Source organism: Tamandua tetradactyla, chromosome 23 (assembly GCF_023851605.1).
Source record: "Tamandua tetradactyla isolate mTamTet1 chromosome 23, mTamTet1.pri, whole genome shotgun sequence".
Classification (NCBI taxonomy): Eukaryota; Metazoa; Chordata; class Mammalia; order Pilosa; family Myrmecophagidae; genus Tamandua; species Tamandua tetradactyla.
In genome coordinates, this window is record NC_135349.1 from 118,411 (window position 1) to 139,744 (window position 21,334).

At 43.0% G+C, this 21,334-nt stretch overlaps 1 protein-coding gene across 1 annotated transcript in view; it reads right to left on the reverse strand.

The window, feature by feature from the left end:
• The window catches only part of LOC143667830 (lamina-associated polypeptide 2, isoforms beta/gamma-like), a 56,419-nt gene extending 36,255 nt beyond the window's left edge, over window positions 1-20,164 (reverse strand). The window contains 2 exon segments of the mRNA XM_077142385.1: window positions 18,191-18,375; window positions 20,037-20,164. Of these exon segments, the coding sequence (XP_076998500.1) occupies window positions 18,191-18,375; window positions 20,037-20,164 (313 nt within the window).
• Window positions 20,165-21,334: the final 1,170 nt, after the last annotated feature.

The following is a 21,334-nucleotide window of genomic DNA, read 5'->3' on the forward strand; positions in this document are numbered from 1 at the left end:
ATCATTCCGTAGTTATTGTTCAACAAACATTTATTGGGCACTTATTATGGACCAGTTATTATTGGAGAAACAGTAAAGACTAGATTGTTTCTTCCTTCAAGGAACATACAGTCAGGAGGAAGACATTGGCTCTTATTTGCTATCGAATGGCTGCCACTCATGGCGGGACACAGCATGCTTCCAGCAACCCTCAAGAATATAAGCTCATATTTATGGTTTAAGAGAAATCTGCTGCAGTGTTTGCATGTGCATGTATTGTAAAATTATAACAAATATTGACCCAAACTTTTTGTACCATCCACATTACAATTCTCTTTCTATCAAAATGACCATGAGAAAAGATTTCACTAATATTTGTGGATTATTTTCCTACCTCCATAATTAATCTAGTTTATCTTGAGCATCTTGCTTCTACTGACTAATGTACAAGTTTATTTGTGTTTTAATTAATTGTCAGTGGTCTGTACCAAAGATAAAAAGGCAGCACATTTTGCTTAACATCTGCCAACCAAATTTATATGAACAGTAACAAATTTTATATTTATGCATAAGAATACCTTCCTTTCCTTCTCCCTCCCAATATTTAACCTATATAGCACCCTTTATTTTATATCTTCCTTAGAAAAATTGGGCAACTAATTGTCTTGCCCTTATAGTTATAGATATTGTAGTAATCATTCTCTTAAGTGAAATTAGAAGGATATTTAAATAATGGAGAGGAATTGGCATATGTAAAATTTCTTCCCCTAAAAGCCAATCACAAAGTCAGCAAGTAAATACCTATCCTTCCCCTAATCCCTGCACCCTTAATTTTTTTAACTCTGAGTTCCTGACTCTCAGGAAAATAAGGATTTGAATTACTAAATGCTACACAATACGAAGAATGAAGACACTATAAGATCTTATAATAAAAGACAATAGAGAATTGCATTGACTTCTGATTCGCAAAGCAAGGCCCTACAAACACCCAACAGATAGTCTAAAATGTACTATAGCCTAAAAGCATTTTATATGTGTGATTTTTGTGCTTTTCTCCAGAATTTTCTACAAGGTGCCTTCTAGTTTCAGGTCCAGATATTGGAGTTGGGCAAATTAGCGTGGACTTTGTATAAAGTATAGAGGAATTAGAAGTGTTTGTTGGCATAATTAGACTGCTCAGGGTCCCTCCTGAACTGGCATGGGTCTTGGTCAATGCCATTTGGGTTTATGCAGCTGAAAATATGAACATCAGTAATCTAATTTGTGTAGCTGGAGTCACCTGTTAATTGCCCATGGAGAGCCTGTTTGCAGCAGAGGTCACAGAAGCTTCCGAAGAGCCCTGCTGTGCTGTTCTTCTCAGGTGAGAGGGGACAGAACCTTTATTAGCAGTCATTACGGTTACTAAACATTTACTGATAGGATGTGACGTGCGCACTCCTGGAATCGCGTCTGCCCCCAAAGGTGTCTGAAAAAGTGTGTCTTTGTGGCAAGGGCACATATATTTTTAGTCTTTATTTCAGAATCTGTACTTATCTCCATTAATTTCTGTTGCAAAAACGTTCCTTGTTTTATATACTAAACTACTTCATTTTTTTTTAGCCCACTCAACAGCAACGAGCAGCTATACTAATTAAAATGATACTTAAAAAAGATAATTATTCTTACATATCTTTCTACAATGCTCTACAACTTGAAGGATATAAAGATCTGGCTGCCCTTCTCCACAGTGGCATTCCTGTTGTCTCTTCTTGTGGCAAAGATTCCATTGGTGGAATAACTTCATATGGTTTGTATCCTTGATACCTTCTGTCACAATGACTACGTCACTGCAGTTTAGTCTTATTGTCGATGGAGTCTGCTGGAAGACTGTGGTGTGCCACTGAAAACATGTGAAAAAATTATAGTGCTGTTTTCCAATGCTTTTATTGGCAGTCATGTTAATCCTCACATTTTCTTTTTGCCCAGTGAGCTGCTGAGGGTATGCCATACTTACCCTAATTGTTTGAGATAATAGGACAATTTATAGGCCTTTATTTAAGTTCTTCTCCAGAGCTCATATATAAGAAATAATAAGACTCTTTAAGTCTACGTTTTTGAAAGGAACTCCAGAAATGTTCCCATTATATACTCTTCAGTCTCTAATATGAGGAAGAGACTGGAGAATCAAGAAGAAATAGGGTGTATATGAAAACCCTATTTCATATACAATGAAAGTATATGAAAACTTTCATTGTTCATAGTTATTTTGAAGGACATGTGCTTACTTTTGCTCTGGGTGTTCTGAGAAATCAGAAAGTTGAAGTTAATATGCTAGCCGCATTTTCTTAGTGTTCTTGGAAACTCTGAAGCTGAAGTCTCAGTTGTTCTTTTTGTTTTTATGGTATTACTTGAATAACCATTTCAAAGCTCTATTGATTTATGTTTGTTTTGTTTTGGATTTCAGTAAGGACAGTTCTATGTGAAGATGGAGTACCACAGAGGCCAGTGGTTTTTGTTACCAGGAAGAAGCTGGTGAGTGCAGTTCAGCAGAAGCTCTTCAAACTGAATAGTGAACCGGGATGGGTTACCATATACGGAATGGCAGGCTGTGGGAAGTCTGTTTTGGCTGCAGAAGCTGTTCCAGATCATTCCCTCTTAGAAGGTAAGTTTTGGCTACTATGTGTTAAGGGCTAAGGGGATACTCTCTAGGTATTGTATTAGTTTCCTGTTCCTGCTGTAACAAGTTACTTCAAACTTAGTTGCTTAAAACATCACAACACAAACCACAATTCTGCAAGTCGGAAGTCTGAAATAAAGGTATTGGCAGGTCTTAGTGCCTTCTGGAGGCTCTAGTGAAGAATTTATTTTCTTACCTTTTCCAGGCTTTGGCGACTACCTGTATTCCTTGACTCATGGCTGCTTCTTTCATTTTCAAAGCCAGCAACTCATGGTATCTTTAAATTTCTTTCTCTTTGACTTCTGCTTCTGTTGTCACATCTCTGACTCTCCTGCCTCCTGCATGAGATTCCATTGGGTTGACTCAGATAATCCAGGATAATCTTCCCATCTCAAAATCCTTAGTTTAATCTTATCTATAAGTATTCTTTTACCATGTAAGGTGACGTGTACACAAGTCATGGGGATTGGCATGTGTACCTCTTTAGTGTACCACAGGCATTATTAAATTTGGAATTTTTCTGCCCATCCTGCCACAGTGAGACTTGTCTAGCCAATCCAATAAGTTCATTTATGTATCAGATAGTACTTAATATCATTGAAATGATGCTAGTTTCCATGCATCTTAATGATTAAAGTAATCTAAGAGTTGAAAAAGGATCTTTGGATCTTAAAAGCTTGTCTAGCTTATATCCTTGCCTTTTAGGCAGGAGTAGACTAATACCTTCATATCTGTTCAGTATTTTGTCATAGAGTGCTGTAGGGAAGGAAATTCTTGGAGCTCAATTCCATTCATGACTCTCCCAGAGAGCAAGTCTCCCATGTATTTGGTATCCTATATTAGTTTAAACTGTTAATTCTATTTCTGTAATTAATTCTATCAGTTGCTTATCTTAAAAAATGTAAATATTTTGTAACTTGTCTACCTTATATATAAGCTTAGGATAAAGAAAAGTTGAGAGTTGACAAATGCAGTCAGTAGATTCTTGGAGGTAGGCTTCGTAGATTACTTTGACATGTGGTGATATGCTTTTCTGGCTTCAGGTATTGATGTATTATTAAACGTTTGAGAGCCTGCTATAAGCCTGGCATTGTTTTGGGCACTTGGGATTCAGAAAAAGGCATAATCTCTGTAACTAAGGAGTTTACTCCCAGTTTAGTAGATCAGACCAACATTTAAACAAATTATGATATATGCAATAAATTGAACAGTAGAAACAAGTATAAGGTACAAACTCAGAACAGAGGAAGGAAGCATTAGGTCTGGGGGAAGGGGGATGGACAGGACAGGCTTCCTAAATGAGAGGACATTTTAGCTGGAGTTTGGAGGAAGAATAGAAGTTTGTCAGGCGGTCTAGGTGGGGACGCGGAAGTAGGGAAGGTGTGGAGGGTAGCAGATGGTTAATGGAGTGAGGAAGGGCACACCAGGCAGAAGGAGGTTTAGGGCATATTTGGCAGGCCTACTCCTGACCTTGAGTCGACAGGTTCTCAGGATATTTGTCAGGAATAGTGTGCAACTCTATCAGTCTTTGGTTACTTCTATTCATAAATGAGTTCTCTGTGTAACCCTTATAGAGGAATATATTCTCTGACTTCTAATTATTAAATTTTTTTGTATAATTGGCAAGATATAATTGGCAGTTAAGAAAGCTTATGATTAAATGACAAATAAATGGAATAAGCAGTAAGGCACTAAGATTTGGACACATGGAGGCTAAGGCACATCTGTTTTACACACCTGGGTTTAGTGTACACTTCATCGCCTTTGTCATCAGTACAGAGTGAGCTTAATTCATATTCCACCTGCACGTTCATGGGACCTCAAGTACAAAGGATTGATTTAATCATAATCTTTATTTTTGGGCCATTATCATACTTAGTGTGCACAAGACTTAGCTTCTTGTTTAGTTGTTTATTTCTTTTTAAAAATTTCTCATTCTCATTTCCTTCCCCCTCCTCATTGGCAGTCCTTTTAATGTATTTAATATATATTCTTTAGCTTGTATGTATTCTTGTGAAGTATGTATATTGTTTATATGAAATATATTTTCCATTTGCATAAATAACATGATGTTAATTATTTTTTCTGTTTCTTGTTTTCTTGATACTGTGTTTTTTAAGACCTACCCTTGTTGCTGTGTATACATATTGTCCATTACTTCTGGTTGTCACTGTCCATGGAATGCATCTAATGCATCTTACTGTCTCTTCCCCCAGGAAATGGATATGTAGATTGCCTCTAACTCTCAACTGTCCCAACAGACTGGGTTGAACTTTTATCTGAGTGAGAATTTCTTGAGTATGTTTAGCTAGGAGCAGAATTACTAAACTGTAAGATATGCAAATTTATCACATTTGATTGCCCCCCAGAATGGCTGCACCAGTCTGTGCATTCCCACCAGTGGAGTTTAACAGCTCCCATATGCTTACTTCTCCACGAATGCTTCGTATCATCCAGCTTTATAGTTTTTGCCAGTCCGGCAGATATAAAGTGATATCTTTTCATTTGTTTTTCTCTGATCACTTCAGTTTGAACATTTCTTTATGAACTTGTTAGCCTTTTGGGTTTCTTTTTTTATACATTTTGTTTGTGTCCTTGTCCATATTTCCATTGGGATTTCCATCTTTTCTTCTTACTTTTTAGGAATTTCTTGGATATTCTAGATATTATGCCTTGTTGGTTTTAGACCATCTCCTAATTAGTCATCTATATTTACCTTTGTCCTGGATGTCATTAATAGAAAAGAAATCCTTAATTCTGACATACTCAAGTTAATCTTTTTTTTTTTGGCCTTCTAACTTGTGCTTCAAATTACTTAAGTTTTTAAGTAGTTGTATTTTAGTCTTACCTTTCACATTTGGTTCTATTTATTTGTAGTTTGCCTTTACATGTGAGTATTAATCTGCTATTTAGCGCATCTTTTGTGTTCTATGCTAGTCTTGGTTTGCCATGCTACTATGACAAATGCCACAAAACAGGTTGACTTAAAAAAGGAGTTTTTTTGTTGCTGTTGTTGACACAGCCAGGCACCCGGGACTGCGGCACAGCAGCCAAGAGCTCTGCCTGCTGAACCACCATGGCCGTTAACTAAGGAATTGATTGGCTTACAGTTTTGGAGGCTAGTTGTCTAAAATCAAGGTGCTATTAAGGCAATGTTTTCTCTCCAGGGTTTGTAGCATTTTCCTGCTGGCTTGCTGGAATCTGGTGGTCCCTCAGCTTGCAGATCTGCCACCATTGTTTGGAAATCTCTCTTGTGTCTGCTGCTCAGTTTGTGCTGATTTCCTGTTTCTTGTTATGTGGCTTTGTTGATTTCTGACTTCAGTTTCTTCTCCTTAAAGGCCTCCAGTAATATGGGTTGACCCATCCTGATTTAGTTTGCCATACTTTAACTAAAAATAACATCTTCAAAAAGCCCCATTTATAAACGGGCCTCACACCCAGGGAAATATGGATTGGTATTAAGAACATATCTCTTGAGGGAGAAAGCACATGATTCAACCTAACACAATTACATATTGTTTTTTATATATTTCCATTAAAAAAACTGATTTCTTGATCTTGTTCTTATCTAAGTACAGTTGTGTTGCTTATTTTAAATTCTTACATCTCCTTTTCTGCCCTTTCAGAGTAATCTGCTTTTCAGGTGTCAAGTTATTTTGGTCTGTGAATTCATGTTCTCCTCGGGTTTTGAGAATTGTGGGCAGTAAGTGAGAAGAGATCAGAGAAGAACCTAAAAGGTTTTCTTTGACCTATGTGCTCAGCACCCCCAAACCTTTTTCTACTCCACTAGTTCAAGAGTAGATGCTTTCCCAAAGGTGTGTTTTGGTCTGTGGAGTTCACTTCTTTCCTAAAATGTAAGAACATTGAATTTTTAAAATTTGATTGTAGTACAAACCCTCTTTTTTTTTTTTTCTTCAAGTGTGTAGATAATTGTAAGGGTTAGAAATTTGATTAGAACCGTGGTTCCTCTTAATTTTCTGTAGCACATAATCTAACTCAACCTGTCTGAATAGATCATTTAAACAGTCCAAACACAGGGAGCCCAGAAAAAGAATGAGGGCCTTTAATCCTGTGTAGCTAGATATAATGCCTGGTTACATTCCAGAGTATATTATGCAGAAAATCAAAAAATACTGGCAAGGTCCTTGCAGGGTGGGATAATAAAACATGAAACTACTAAACGTTACCACTGGGGAAACCCCTAATACTGTGTCAAACATTCCCAAATCAAAAGGCCAAGCCCTTGATCTTGAGGCTTGCTCTTGTGAGGCTTATGTGTGTAGTGGCGAAGCTTAGCCTACCTATGGGTATCCCTGAGTTACCTGCAGAGGTAAATTTTTTTGCTCAGATGTGGCCTCACTCTCTCTAAGTGAAACCATTGCCTCCCTCCTATGTGGGACATGACATTCAGGAGTGAAAATTTCCCTGTATGAGATGACTCTCAGGGATGAGCCTGGCCCTGACACCATGGGATCAACAATGCTGTCCTGACCAAAAGGGGGAGAAAGAAGTGTTATAAGTAACGTATCAGTGGCTGAGAGACTTCAGACAGAGTTGAGAGGCTACTCTGGAAGTCACTCTTACACAAGCTTCATTCAGTTAGACTTTGCTATATATCATAGCTTGCCAACCCCCAGCCAAAACCATTTCTGCCAACCCTAAAGACCAGCTAAGGGCATAATACAAGATTCTACACAGTTTGCATGCACTAGGGTAACTTTTCAGAAACCTGCAACCTCCAGATGGCTCCATGGACCAGATAAGTCCTGAAATGCAGAAGGCCAGCCCTTCTAGAACAACATCAACTAGTTCTATCCCCCTGTCCCATGTTTTTGGTCGTCCCTTCCACCGTGAAAAAGCTAGAATGGGCACAGCCCAAATACCCCTCAAGAGTGGGAGAAAGATCAAAGGTGATGGTGGAGTATACAGAGAAGGTAGGGTTTAACAAGTGATTATGATTGCTGACCCATTATAGTGATATTTCTTTTACTCTCCATTATCTTAGAACACTTAGAAGTAAAACCCAAAATTGTGGAATTGAAACCCATAACAAATTCTGAAATCTATTCTGCAACTAATTGTTGCAATGTGCTTTGAAATGTATTGCTTTTTTGTATATATGTTATTTTTCATAAAAAGTCAATTGTGATGATAAATGCACAGCTATATGATGATATTGTGAACCTTTGTACACTTTGGATGATTACATGATATGTGAATATATAATATATATCAATAAAAAATAAAAACAAACAAGAAATGTGGTTCCTATGGAAATTTGTTACGTTGGCTGGTGGTTAGTATAAATGAAAGGATATAAAGTTTTGAATCACTTATATAAATTTTTAAGCAGCCTGCTTTCCTTTTGAAGGGTCAACCCTTTGTTCTTTTTATTTGTGGGAAAATTATAAAGAATTAACATAACTTCATCATTTATACTACTATATTTGCATACTGAGGTTTTGCTTTATTTATTATTTTTTTTAACATGGGCAGGCACTGGGAATTGAACCCAGGTCTCTGGGATGGCAGGTGAGAATTCTGCCACTGAGCCACTGTTGCCAACCTTGCTTTGTTTTTAATATGTTTTAAAAATGTTTTATTTTAAAGTTTCTTCACACATAATCAAAGCAGAAAATTGTCCGCATAGTTATTTGAGCTCTCTTTTTACACTGTTAATGCTATAGGCCAAAAATATATTTCCATAAAATGAAGACTGCTTTGATCTCCATTTAATATTTAAGTTCACTATGTGGTGGGGGAAAGAAGGAATTTACTGTAGCTCAGGTTACCAAGTTCTTTATATTAAAATTCTGAATATGTTCAGTATAGTTCTCTGGTTCTTCAGACTAAATGCTACTGCCTTAGCCCATGTATGCTGAGTTTTTAAAGCATGGAATTTTTCTCTATTTGCTTCTATCCTCAGATTTCCTTGGTGCTATTAGATTCTTTCACTGCTATTAAGATTAAACTTCATTGAAAGAAGGATGGGGTTAAATTTTTCTGAAGTTTTCTCTGAATAAACTATAGATACAAGTCTTATTCAAGACGAAATTGCTCCCTCTTGTGCCCATAGTCAAGATGTTTAGATTCTTTCTGAAATATGAAATTAATTAAATTAATATTGTGATGGTAGGAGATTTGCAGGTCAGTTGGTTAGTTGGTCTGTCTTTCTTTTTAAAACTGGTAGTGTTTTCTTTTTTCTTACATGTATTTATAATGGTTTAATTTTTTAGGTTTAAATTTAGGAGCGAAAAACTGGTGATCTAGGTAATAGAAATTTAAATTTGAGCCTGAAGAGTTTACTGGCTAGCCACATCAAGATGATTTTTATGCCCTAACCCTAACCTGTAACCCCTAACCCTAACCCCTAAACCTAACCCTAACCCTACCCCTAACCTAACCCTAACCCTAACCTAACCCTAACCCTAAACCCTAAACCCTAACCCTAACCCCAACCCCTAACCCCAACCCTAACCCCAACCCCAACCCTAACCCCTAACCCTAGCCCTAACCCGACCACCAACCCTTGCCCGAAACCTGACCCCATCCCCAACGCCAACCGTAAATGCAACTCTCAACTTTTGACCAATCCTACACCAAATCACAGCCCTATATGTAACCCTAATACTAACACTAAGCCTAACCCTAACCCTAACTAAAACCCTAAACCTGGACCCATCCCTACCATGAACCCTAGCCCGAATCTTAACCCCACACCCAAAGTCAACCCTAAGCACAACCCTCAGCTGTATACCAACCCTGCACCCCAACGCAGCCCGAAATGTAAACCTAACCACAACCCTTACTCTAACCGTAACCCTAACCCCATCCCTAACCCTAACCCCAACACCAATCCTAAACCCAACATTAACTTTAACCCTAAACCTACACCCAATCCCAATCCTAACCCTAACACTGAGCCTAGCCTTAACATAATTTGTTTCAGGAACAGAGTAATGTACTTGGCCCACACACGTTCATACATATTTTTAGTGTAAAACAGCATTGTCAAACAAATCGCACCTAATTCTACTTGAGCAAAGTCTGTGAAAATGTTCTGAGAACTAAGTCACATACTGGCTCCATTCATTTTGATGTATGTCTTGCGCAAAACTGGCATTTTCACAGAAAACTCAACAACTGTTATGTAAAACCCTTACCTAGTACTCCTTTGAAGGCTAAGAGACTTAATAGATCCATTCACTTCCATGCACTTTTTGGACGGAAAGTACTTTCTTTAGAGAACACTAACCTGGATCTAAACCTAACCTGAACCTAATACCAACACTACCCCTAAACGTACAACAACCTCAAAACCAACCACAAACACAAACCAACCCCAAGCTTCATACAAATCTTAATCCTACCCTAGCCCTAACCCTAACCCCTAACCCCTAACCCTAACCCCTAAAAACCCTAATCCTAACCCCAAACCCCAACCCCAACTCTAACCCCAACCCTAATCCTAACTGTACTTGCTGCTTCTGGTCAGCAGGTGGCAGACACTAGGCTACTCTTTCACTCAGCCTTACCCATTCCTTGGTGAAGCAGCCTATCTGTACTTCCTACTTCTTAACAGCAGATGGCATGCGTGAGGCTCCTGTTCCCCACAACCTTGCCCTTTTCTTACTGGAACAGCTTGTCTGCACTTCCTGCTTCTGGCCAGCAGATGAGAGGCATGTCCATCCTGGCTGCAGTAATCTGGCTGCAGTAATCTGCCTGCAGTTTCCCTTTCTGCCCAGCTGGTGGCAACCCTGAGTCTGTTCCTTCTCCAGCCTCCCCAAATCCAGTCTAGAGCATGCCACCTGCACTTACACCTTTTCAGCAGCATGTGGCGCTCTCTCAGCTCTCTCTGAGCACACACACACCTGACCCTGGCTGCAGGAGCTGGAGTGCTGCGAGCTCGGTGGGATTGCTCCAGCCTGCAGTGGGTGGATGGTGGGTCTCTGCCATGGGGACTGGGGAAGCTGCCGTCAACAGAGCAATCACTCTCTGTGTCCAGGACCTGGCCTCCCAGGGTGACAATGGGGTCCACCTCAGGGCTCCGTTGGCCACTAGCCACTAAGACCCACAAGGGGATGGGCCCCCATCCTGCAGCTGGGCAGGTTGCAGCCAAGGACAGTCAACACCCTCCCATCATGCCTCCCTGGGCCACAGCCTCCCAGTGGGGGTCTCAGCCCCCCTATGCTCCACCCCACCTTGCTCTCCCTGTCCTGAGCCCACACCCAACCTCTCTCCTTCCCAGAACTCCCGGGAGACCCTGTTTGGAATGGGGGAGGCAAGTGAAGAACCCTGTGTGGTTACATTAGATTTGGAGCTACCAGTATGAATTCATGATTTCCAACCCTAACCCTAATCCTAATCCTAAATAGGACAAGGGGAGAAAATATCCAGGAGAGCAAGTCTCTGTATGTGAGTAAACTAGGAGCGTCTTTCGGCAGTCTAGGTGAAGAGAGCATGAGCGAACTGGGTAGAGCGAGTGGGTCTGGTGACCAGGATCCCCACCGGGCAGGCTACAATGCACTGGGGAGGTGCGATAGGAGGGAACTGACCCTCCTTGGCTCCAGCCTGCACAGCAGTCAGCTGGGGAACCCTCCCGCCATGGTTGCAGTGGACAGCAACCATGGGGAGCTTAGAGGTGGGCCAATCATACACTGCGGGGCCTGGCAGGGACAGGGAAGTGATCACCTGGCCAGGTGTGGGAAGAGCTGGCTTGCAGTTGCAGCATCTGGCAGGCCCGCCAGTGCTGCAGGTCCACTGTCAGCTGATTCCCCATGCACTGGTCAGTTCCCCACTACCCCTGGTGGAGCATCCCTGCAGCCAAGAATGCAGACCTCCAGGAGCTTTGGCCAGGATGGGCCAGGCTGAGGGAGGAGGAGACTCGAGTGCATCATCTGCTGGTCAGACCAGGTAAGTGCAGGTAGGCTGCATCAGAAGGGGTGGGGGTGAGCTGGAGGGAGGCGGAGCCTCACGGTCGCCACCTTCTGGGCAGAAGCAGCAAGTGCAGGCAAGCTATTCCCTATCTGCCTATCTTCACTTTTTATTTTATTTTTAATAGTTTTCCTTAATTTTTTCTATTTCCTGCCACTTTAAACATATTCTCTCTATACATTTTTGGTAGTAATATAATTGCTTTTTTCATTATTTTTAAATTTTTCTATTTATTTTATATATTTTTATTCTTTATTTTCTATATTTTATTACACATATTATTTCTACTATTCAATTTCATTTATTTCTTATTGCGACTATTGTTTTTCTCTTAGATTTTCTCTCTCTCTTGTGAGCACCAGCCAGACTTCATTCCCAATATATCCTGGAGTGTCTCCTTTTGATTCTAGTTGAAAGTATAATTGAAGAGCACTTCCCAGCCCTTATTAAAGACATAAATATTCAAATCAAAGAGGTAGCAAACTCAAAATAGAATAAATCCGAATAGGCCCACTCCAAGACACATACTAATCAGACTGTCAGGTGTTGAAGAGAAACATAAAGTCCTGAAAGCAGCATGAGAAAAGCAAAAAAAAAAAAAACAAATCTACTACACACAAGGGAAAACACATAGACTGACTTCAGACAACTCAACAGGCACCCTGGAAGCAAAGAGGCAGTGGTGTAATACTTTTAAGATCCAGAATGAGAACAACTTTCAACCAAGAATTCTTTGTTCAGACACATTATGCTTCAAAATTGAATGAGAGATTAACATCTCCAAAGACAAAGAAAGATTGAAAGAACCAGTCAACAAGAGTCCAGAACTACAAGAAATACTAAAGGGAGTCCTGTCAGCTGGAAAAAAAAAAGACAGGAGAAGAGATCTGGAGGGGGGCACAAAAGTGAAGAGTATGAGCACAGATAATTTAAAGGAAAACAGAGAAAGAAAGAAGAATCATAACATGTAAATCTGACAAATGAAACTAAAGGACAAGATGAAACAGTCAAGAACTGCTTTTAGAGCAATTACTTTAAATGTTAATGGACTAAAGTCACAATTAAAAGAAACAGACCCACAGAACAGATCAAAAAACACAATCCATCTATATGCTGTTTATAAGAGATGCATCTAGACTCAAGAACACAGATTGAAAGTGAAAGGATGCAAGCTGTAACCAAAACAAAGCAGGAGTAGCTATACTAGTACCAGACAAAATAGACTTTAAATGTAAAGACATTGTAAGAGACAAAGAAGGACACTACATATTCATAAAAGGGACCAGGACAATCACAAATGCCGCCAATCAAGGAGCTCCACAGTACATGAGGGTATTGGAAAAACTGAAGGGAGCTACAGACATATCAACAATAACAATGGGAGACTTCAATACACCACTCTCCACTTTAGATAGAACAACCACACCGAGGATCAACAAGGCGATAGAGAACCTAAACATCAGGATAAAAGAATTAGATCTAATAGATACACAGAGATCACTATAGGCCAAACCACCAGTACACACACTCTTGTCTAGGGCACATGGAACGTTCTCCAGGATAGATCATGTGCTAGCACACAAAAGGAGTCTCTATGAATGTAATAAGATTGAAATTATCCAAAGTACTTTTTCTGATCACAATGGAATATAGTTGGAAATTAATCATCACCAAATAACCAGAGCTTTCACAAATATCTGGAGATTAAACAACAAACTCTTAAATAATCCGTGAGTCAAGAAAAATTGCTAGAGAGGTCGGTAAGTATCTGGAGATGAATGACAATGAGAATACAACATATCAAAACTTATGGGATGTGGGGTGCAATGGTAGTTCCCTGGCAGAATTCTCACCTACCTAACGGGAGACCCAGGTTTGATTCCTGGCCATGCACTTGCAAAAATAAAAGCTTATGGGATGTGGCAAAGGCAGTGCTGAGAGGGAAATTTATTGCCCTAAATGCCTATATTTAAAAACAAGAACGAGCAAAATTTGAGGATTTAACTGCTCACCTGGAAAATTTAGAGAAAGAACAGCAAACTAACCCCAAATTTAATAAAAGAAGAAAAATAATAAAGACTATGGCAGAAATAAACAAACTGGAGAACAATAAATAAAGTAGAATCAATGAAATTAAAAGGTGGTTCTTTGAGAAAATCAATAAAATTCATAGTTCCCAGCAAGACTAACAGAAAGAAAGAGAAAAGATAGAAACAAACAAGATCAGAAGTGAGAGGGGGGTCATTACCACCGATCTTGAAGAAATTTTTAACGATCAAGAGAATATTATGAGCAGCTATATGCCAACAAACTAGACGACTTAGTTGAAATGGACAAATTCCTAGAAACACATGAACTACCTGTATTGACTCGAGAAGAAATAGAAGATCTCAACAAACCAGTTACAAATAAAGAGATCCAATCAGTCATCAAATGGTTTAGGACCAAACGACTTCACAGTAGAATTTTATCAAACATTTCAAAAAGAACCAACACCAATCCTGCTCAAACTCTTCCAGAATATTGAGAAAGAGCACTACCTAGTTCATTTTGTGATGCTAACATCACTCTAATACCAAAATCGGATAAAGATGATACAAGAAAAGAAAACTACAGACCAATCTCCCTAATGAACATGGCTGCAAAAATTCTTAACAAAATAGTAGCAAATCATATGCAATGCCACATTTAAAGAATTATTCATCATGACCAACTGGGATTCATACCAGGAATGCAAGAGTGGTTCAACATAAGAAAAGCAATCAATGTAATGCAGCACATTAACAAGTCAAAAGGGAAAAATATCACATGATCGTATTGATTGATGCTGGAAAAGCAGTCAACAAAATCTTATGCAGCCTTTCCTGATAAGAACATTTCAAAACTTAGGCATTGAAAGAAACTCTCTCAGTATCATAAAGGGCATATATGAAAAGCCATAGCCAGCATCATACTTAATGGTGAGAAACTGAAAACATTTCCCTTGAGATTGGGGATGAGACAAGGTTGTCCATTGTCACCACTATTATTGAACATTGCATTAGGAGTCCTAGCTGGAGCAATTACACAGGAGAAAGAAATAAAAGGCATCCAAATAGAAAAGGAAGAAGTAAAAGTTTCATTATCTGCAGAGGACATGCTCCTATACTGAGAAAACCCTGAGAAATTGAGAGCAAAACTAATTGAGCTAATAAATTCAGCAAACCCCAAACCCTGAAACCTATTGATTGCAGGATAAATCCGTAAATATCTGGAGATGAATGAAAATGAGCATACAACATACCAGAACTTACTGGATATTGCAAAGGCTATGCTGAGATGGAAATCTGTCACCTTAAATGCCTATATAAAAAAGAAGAAAGGTAAAAATCAGACTTACTTGCTCACCTCGAGGAACTAGAGAAAGAACAGCAAATTAACCCCCAAACAAATAGAAGAATGTGCTAGCTTGAAAGGATGTATGCCCCTAGAAAAGCCATGTTTTAATCTAAATCCATTTCATAAAGGCAGAATAATCCCTATTCAAAATTGTATGTTTGAAACTATAATCAGATCATCTCCCTGGAGAGGTGATTTAATCAAGAGTGGTTGTGAAACTGGATTAGGGGAAGACATGTCTCCACCCATTTGAGTGGGTCTTGATAAGTTTCTGGAGTCCTATAAAAGAGGAAACATTTTGGAGAATGAAGGAGATTTGGAGAGAGCAGAGAATGTTGCAGCACCACGAAGCAGAGTCCACCAGCCAGCGACCTTTGGAAATGAAGAAGGAAAACACCTCCCTGAAAGCTTCATGAAACCAGAAGCCAGGAGAGAAAGCTAGCAGATGACCCCGTGCTCGCCGTGTGCCCTTCCAGCTGAGGGAGAAACCATGATTGTGTTCACCATGTGCCTTCTCATTTGAGAGAGAAACCCTGAACTTCATTGGCCTTCTTGAACCGAGGTATCTTTCCCTGGATGTCTTTGATTGGACATTTTCTCAGCCTTAGAACTGTAAGCTAGCAACTTATTAAATTCCCCTTTTTAAAAGCCATTCATTTCTGATATATTGCATTCTGGCAGCTAGCAAACTAGAACAAAGAGAAATAACAAAGATTAAAGCAGAAGTAAGTGAATTGGAGAACAAATAGAAAATTAGAAAGAAGCAATAAAACCAAAAGTTGGTTCTTTGAGAAAATCAACAGAATTGTTAGACCCCTTGCTAGCCTGACAAAGAAAAGAGAGAGGATGCAAGTTAGCAATACCAGAAATGAGAGTGGGACTGTTACCATTACGACTGACCCTGAGGAAATAAAAAAAATCACAAGTGGATACTATGAGCAACTAACTACACACAAACCAACTAGACAACTTAGATGAAATGGACAAATTCCTGCAGACACACAAACTACCTATACTGACACGATAAGAAATAGAAGATCTCAACAAACTAATCACAAGTAAAGATATTCGATCAGTCATCACATTTCTTCTTACAAAAAAAAAGCCAGTGGCTTCACAGGGGCATTTTATCAACTGTTCCTCAAAGAACTAACACCATTGGGGCTCAAACTCCTCAAAAAAAATCTCAGGAAATTTTTTGAGGTTAACATCACTCTAATATCAAAACCAGATAAAGATGGACAAGGAAGGAAAACTACAGGCCAATCTCCCTAATGAATATAGATGCAAAAATTCTCAACAAAATACTAGCAAATAAAATCCAACAGCACATTAAAAGAATTATGCACCACAATCAAGTGGGTTTATTCCAGGCATGCAAGGGTGGTTCAGCATGAGAAAATCAATCAGCCTACTTAAACATGTTCACAAGTGGAAAGGAAAAAATCACGATTATCTCGATTGACACTGGCAAAGCTTTCGACAAAATTCAGCATGGTTTTCCGATGCAAACATTTATCTGTGGCTCCCAGAGCAGTCCCCAGATGAGAAGGCGGATTGGGAGGTCCCGTGGTGCAGAGATGCAGCCTCCCCTGTCTCCTGCCCCCTCTTCTAGCGTGCTCCCCTCTGCAAGGGCCACAGAGCATCTGGACCTGCATTCAGCTAGCAGGGGGGAAGGAGCATTTTACCAGGGCAGGCCCTGGGCCCAGCCAGGCTCTGGAGGGACTACTGCCAGAGGAGGAGGAGATTGACTTAGGGGCAAAGAGTAGTCTCTGACACAGATGTGTACAAACCAGGAGGTTTGCAGGTGTGCTGAGATTCTGTGACCAAGTGGCTATCAGCAGAACCAACATGCATCGTACACCTATGTGCCAGGCATACCCGAAGCCTTCACCTATGCCCTGCATCAGCTGTGTGAGAGGTCCCACTAGTAACCCTACTCACACCTGAGGAACTGAGTCCAGCAATGGGCCCCAAACCACAGATGGAAAGTGGGAGAACTGGCCCCGCCCCACCCTGCCTCTCGGCCTCCGTGCGCTGTCCCACACATCTGAAACTGGGTCTCCCAAGAAAGCAGAACAGGAGCTGCCCCAAAATCCCTCCTCATCCCACTCTCCTGCATTCCAGAAGAAAAGCAGCAGCGACAACAGTATTTACTGAGTGTTCACCATGGGCCAGGCTCTGAGCTGAGGTGCTTTACCCGGGGGGTCCTATCACACCATCATACTATCCTACCCTACTGCCATCGTCCCCATGTTACAGATGAGAAAACTGAGGCTCACAGAGAGAAGCAGTCAGCTGTCCAGCATCAGGTGGCAGCTCCTGTGCCCATGCAGCCAGAGGGTTTGTCCCTTCAAATGTCAGCTGCTATGAGACCTCAACTTGTGTAGTCGCACCATCACACGGCACCCACCTACCCAACTCTGCATCCATCCACCTACTTGCTCACCCACTCGACCACTAGTCCATCTGTCCATCCCACCCACCCATCTGTCCATCCGCCCACCTCCTCGCCCAACCACTATTTATGTACCAGTTTTGTGCTAGGTGCTGGAGGCACAGCAGGGAACAACAGAGACAACAATCCCTGCCCTCGTGGGGATGACCTTCTAGAGGGAGAGGTGGTGATAGTTCTAAGAAGGACAAAGCATTTTAAGGAAGGAGTAAGGGGAGGGAGGGTGCCATGGAGAGGTCAGGTCAGGGAATGCCTCCCAGCGCAGACCCTGGGACAGAGAGAGGGGCCATGTGGACATCTAGAACAGCGTCCACGGCAGAAGCAGCATGTACATGGGCCCTGGGGTGAGGCGGGGCAGGGGTGAAGGGCTGTCAGGGCAGTGCAGGGTGGGAGAAGGGTGGGGCGGGGGACTGTGGGGACACCGAGGGGGCCAGGAAGCCACTGGGATGTCCCCACAGGGGAGGCCCTCGGAGGCGACAGGGGAGATGCGAGCTGAGTGACAAGATGGCGCAAACTCCTTCCATTGTGTGTCCCCAGCCACCACCAGCACCGCCACTTCGTCACCCCTCTGCGCACTGGGCAGGGACACTGCAGTCATCATCTCCCACCACCCAACTCTGCAGAGGGGGAATCTCGGGGCCAGGGAGAAAGGCGCTGCCCCCCATCGCTGCCAGCAGATCTGGCTCACACTCACCCCCTCGGCACCCCATCCTAGAGAGAGGGATGTAGTAGACACCCCAAGCCTCCCCCACCCCCCACGCCGGCACCCAGGAGGCAGCCCCGCTCACCATCCGTGCCAGTGGCTCGCTGCTCCTGCCAAGCCTCTGTTCCTTCCCCCAGCTCCTTCTTCCTCGGCACTGAGCCGCCAACACCCGTGACCCTGGCACGTGGCTTTTCCTCACGGGGCTGCTGCCTCCCCCTGGTCCTCGGGCAGGAATGAAGGTGCCTGTGGGCTCTGTTGGCACCCTCCTCGCTGCCAGGCCCAGAAGCTGGGGGGCCTCTCAGGAAAGCCGAGAGTGCTGGGGGCGAGGCCATGCCATGGGGAGGGTGCTGGCCCACCCTCGAGCCACCAAGTGGGGTGCCCCATGCCCCAGCCCCATGACAGCAAAACCCAAATGCCATGGACAGCGCCCCGAGGATCACGGGTCCTGCCCTCCACCGTGGCCCTCCAAGGGGCACGAGCAGGACTGAGTCACGGCCCCCAGCCCTTTCTAATTTGGACTTAAATTGAAACATAAAAAAGAGTGGGAAAGGGTGTTCTAGTTTGCGAGCTGCCAGAATGCAACACACCAGAGACAGATTGACTTTTAATAAAAGGGGATTTATTTCATTAGTTCTTCAGAGGAAAGGCAGCTAACTTACAACTGAGGTTCTTTCTTACGTGGGAAGGCACAGGGTGATCTCTGTTGGCCTTCTCTCCAGGCCTCTGGGTTCCAACAACTTTCCCCGGGGTGATTCCTTTCTGCATCTCTGAAGGCCTGGACTGAGCTCTAAGTACTGAGCTGAGGTATGCTGAGCTGCTTGGGCTGTGCTACCTTGAGTCTCTCACTTAAGCGCCAGCTAGTTAAGTCAAACATCATTCATTGCAGCAGGCACACCTCCTAGCCGACTGCAGATGTAATCAGTGACAGATGAGGTTCACATACCATTGGCTCATAGCCGCAGTAACAGAACTAGGCACCTTCACCTGGCCCAGTTGACAACTGAATCTAGATTTTCCTACTACCAATCTAAAAGGGACTGATTGCTTTTCAGAGCAGAAAACATGTGCTTTCTTCATGCTTGCATGCCTCCAGAATGCTGGAAGAGAGGTCCCAGTAGCCGCGCCCCCTCACGGACCTCGGCCTCCATGCTAAGGCAGGGCCAAGAAGGACCTGGTGACTGCGAAGCCGCCCAGCTGCTTGATTAGCCCCATTGAGTGCAAATCCCTGCAGGGGCAGCAGCTGTGCTCAGTAGGCGCATCTGGGGATGGGGGGTGGGCTCTGGGGGGTGGGGAGGAGGTGAGGTCTGTGCTCAGAGCCAACCCCCCAACCCCCAAGCACTGCTGCTGCCCCTGCCGTCTCTTCTTTTACTTTCTATAAACAGGCCCCCTTGCAGGACTGTGTGTTCCGTGCAAACTGAAAACGCAGGGCTTCTGGGTCAAAAAAAGTGCCAGTAAAGCCTCTCTCTTTTTGCTTCCGGGGTCTGACTTTTTGACTTGTGTTTTTTTTTTTTTCTTTACTACTTAATGTTATTCTAAGAAAAAATAAAAATTTGATAGCCTGAACTTTACCATACCTCTTTATAATGTGCAATGCCTGTCTCAAATGCAGATGGAAGTGCGTTCAGCTAGCCAGAGGAATCACTGAAATGACTCACCTTGTGCACGCAGCTCACAGGTGCCCCTGTTGGGTGGGTTTCTTACCTGAATGCTAGAAACACCGCACAAAATGAACTCGACTGTTTTCACTTTGCTTCTCCGTGGAACCATGTTCTCCCGACTCTGCAGCTCACCCTCGGGTAGGAAGGGCTAGAGGAAAGGGTCCTGTCGCCTCATCTCTCCCTGTCCTTCCGTGCCCGTTCCCAGCATCAGGACGAGGCGACGGGACAGAGGGAAGCAGGCTCCGGGGGCGCTGGGCCCCTTCCTGCACTCACCTTCTTCGTGGGAGGCAAGTGAGGGTGGGGTGCGGGTGCGGGTGGGGGTGAGGGTTGCGCCTAGGGGACGCGCTCACCTTCACTCGCTGGAGGGATCGCGGACGCCCACGCACGACGGGTCCACCCATGTCCAGCGCTCACGGCGTGTGGTGCTCAAAGGGGCAGTGGGGCCTGTCGGCCGCGCTCGTCCTGCCCTCAGACCGACTCGCAAAGCACAAGTTCACGGACACAAGTACTGGGAATTCCAGACGGTGCCCGCAGCGCACTGGGCCGAGCCGGGGCTGCCTGACAATGACCACTTTTAAAAGAAAAAAATAAACATGCAGTTTAGGGCCCCCGCTTTACTGAGAGATTGAGGAATGGGGCAGCATCCCAGTGGGAAAGCAGAGGGAGGGCAGACGGGGGCTTCTGTAGGGCAGGGCGCTCACGTGCGGAGCTGTCGGGGTTGGCGGGCCTGACCGTTCCAGGGTCCACAGGGCGCAACGCAACTGTCTTCGCAGTTCACGTCCTCTTTCGGGAAAAATCCTGCTCTCTTAGCTTGAAGATTGATTCCAACATCTTTTTTTGTGATTTAAATATGTAAAGTATGCAGGAAATGTTTCTATTAAGGAAAAAAAGAGTACTTTTTCCCATACAGTAAAATAACTGATTGTTGCAGAATGAGAAACAGAAATGTGCAGGACAAAATAGATGGACAGAAAATTGTAGAAGGCTTGTTAGAAGTGAATTTTTTTGATTGTGGTTAAGTTTGGCTAAGATTTTACCGTTTTGTAAGATTTTTAATAATTTACTTATCAGAGGTATCTTCACGCAAAACAAGAATTCGGTTTTCACTCGGTTAAAATGTTCTCTTGGATTCTTTGTTTGCTGTTAGTGAGAAACTATAAAAGGTTTTTAACCATCTGAAAAAAAGAAAAGGCTATTTTCCCAGAAGGTTAGTTGTTCAAAAAGGTATTAAAAAAAAAAAAGACGCAGTACTGTCTGGGAAAGGGGCCGCTCCCTCCATTCCCGGCACCTGCGGCTGTCTAGCCGCCTCCCTTCCCGGAACAAAGGGGCCGTCACCATCCTGGGCGCCCCTTCTCCGGCAACTTTCCTGCCCCTTCTCGGGCGCCGCGGAGATGGGCTGCGGTGGACACCGCGTGGCCCCCCAGCCTGAAGTGTTTATTCTCTGGCCGCCCCGGACCTGGGGAAAGGGCCAGCGTGCCCCGAGCCTCCCGGGCGCGTGGGAAAGGGGCAGCCCGTGGGCAATCCGGTTCAGGACAGGGAAGCGCACTGGGCGTTGAGTCGGCAGTCAGGAG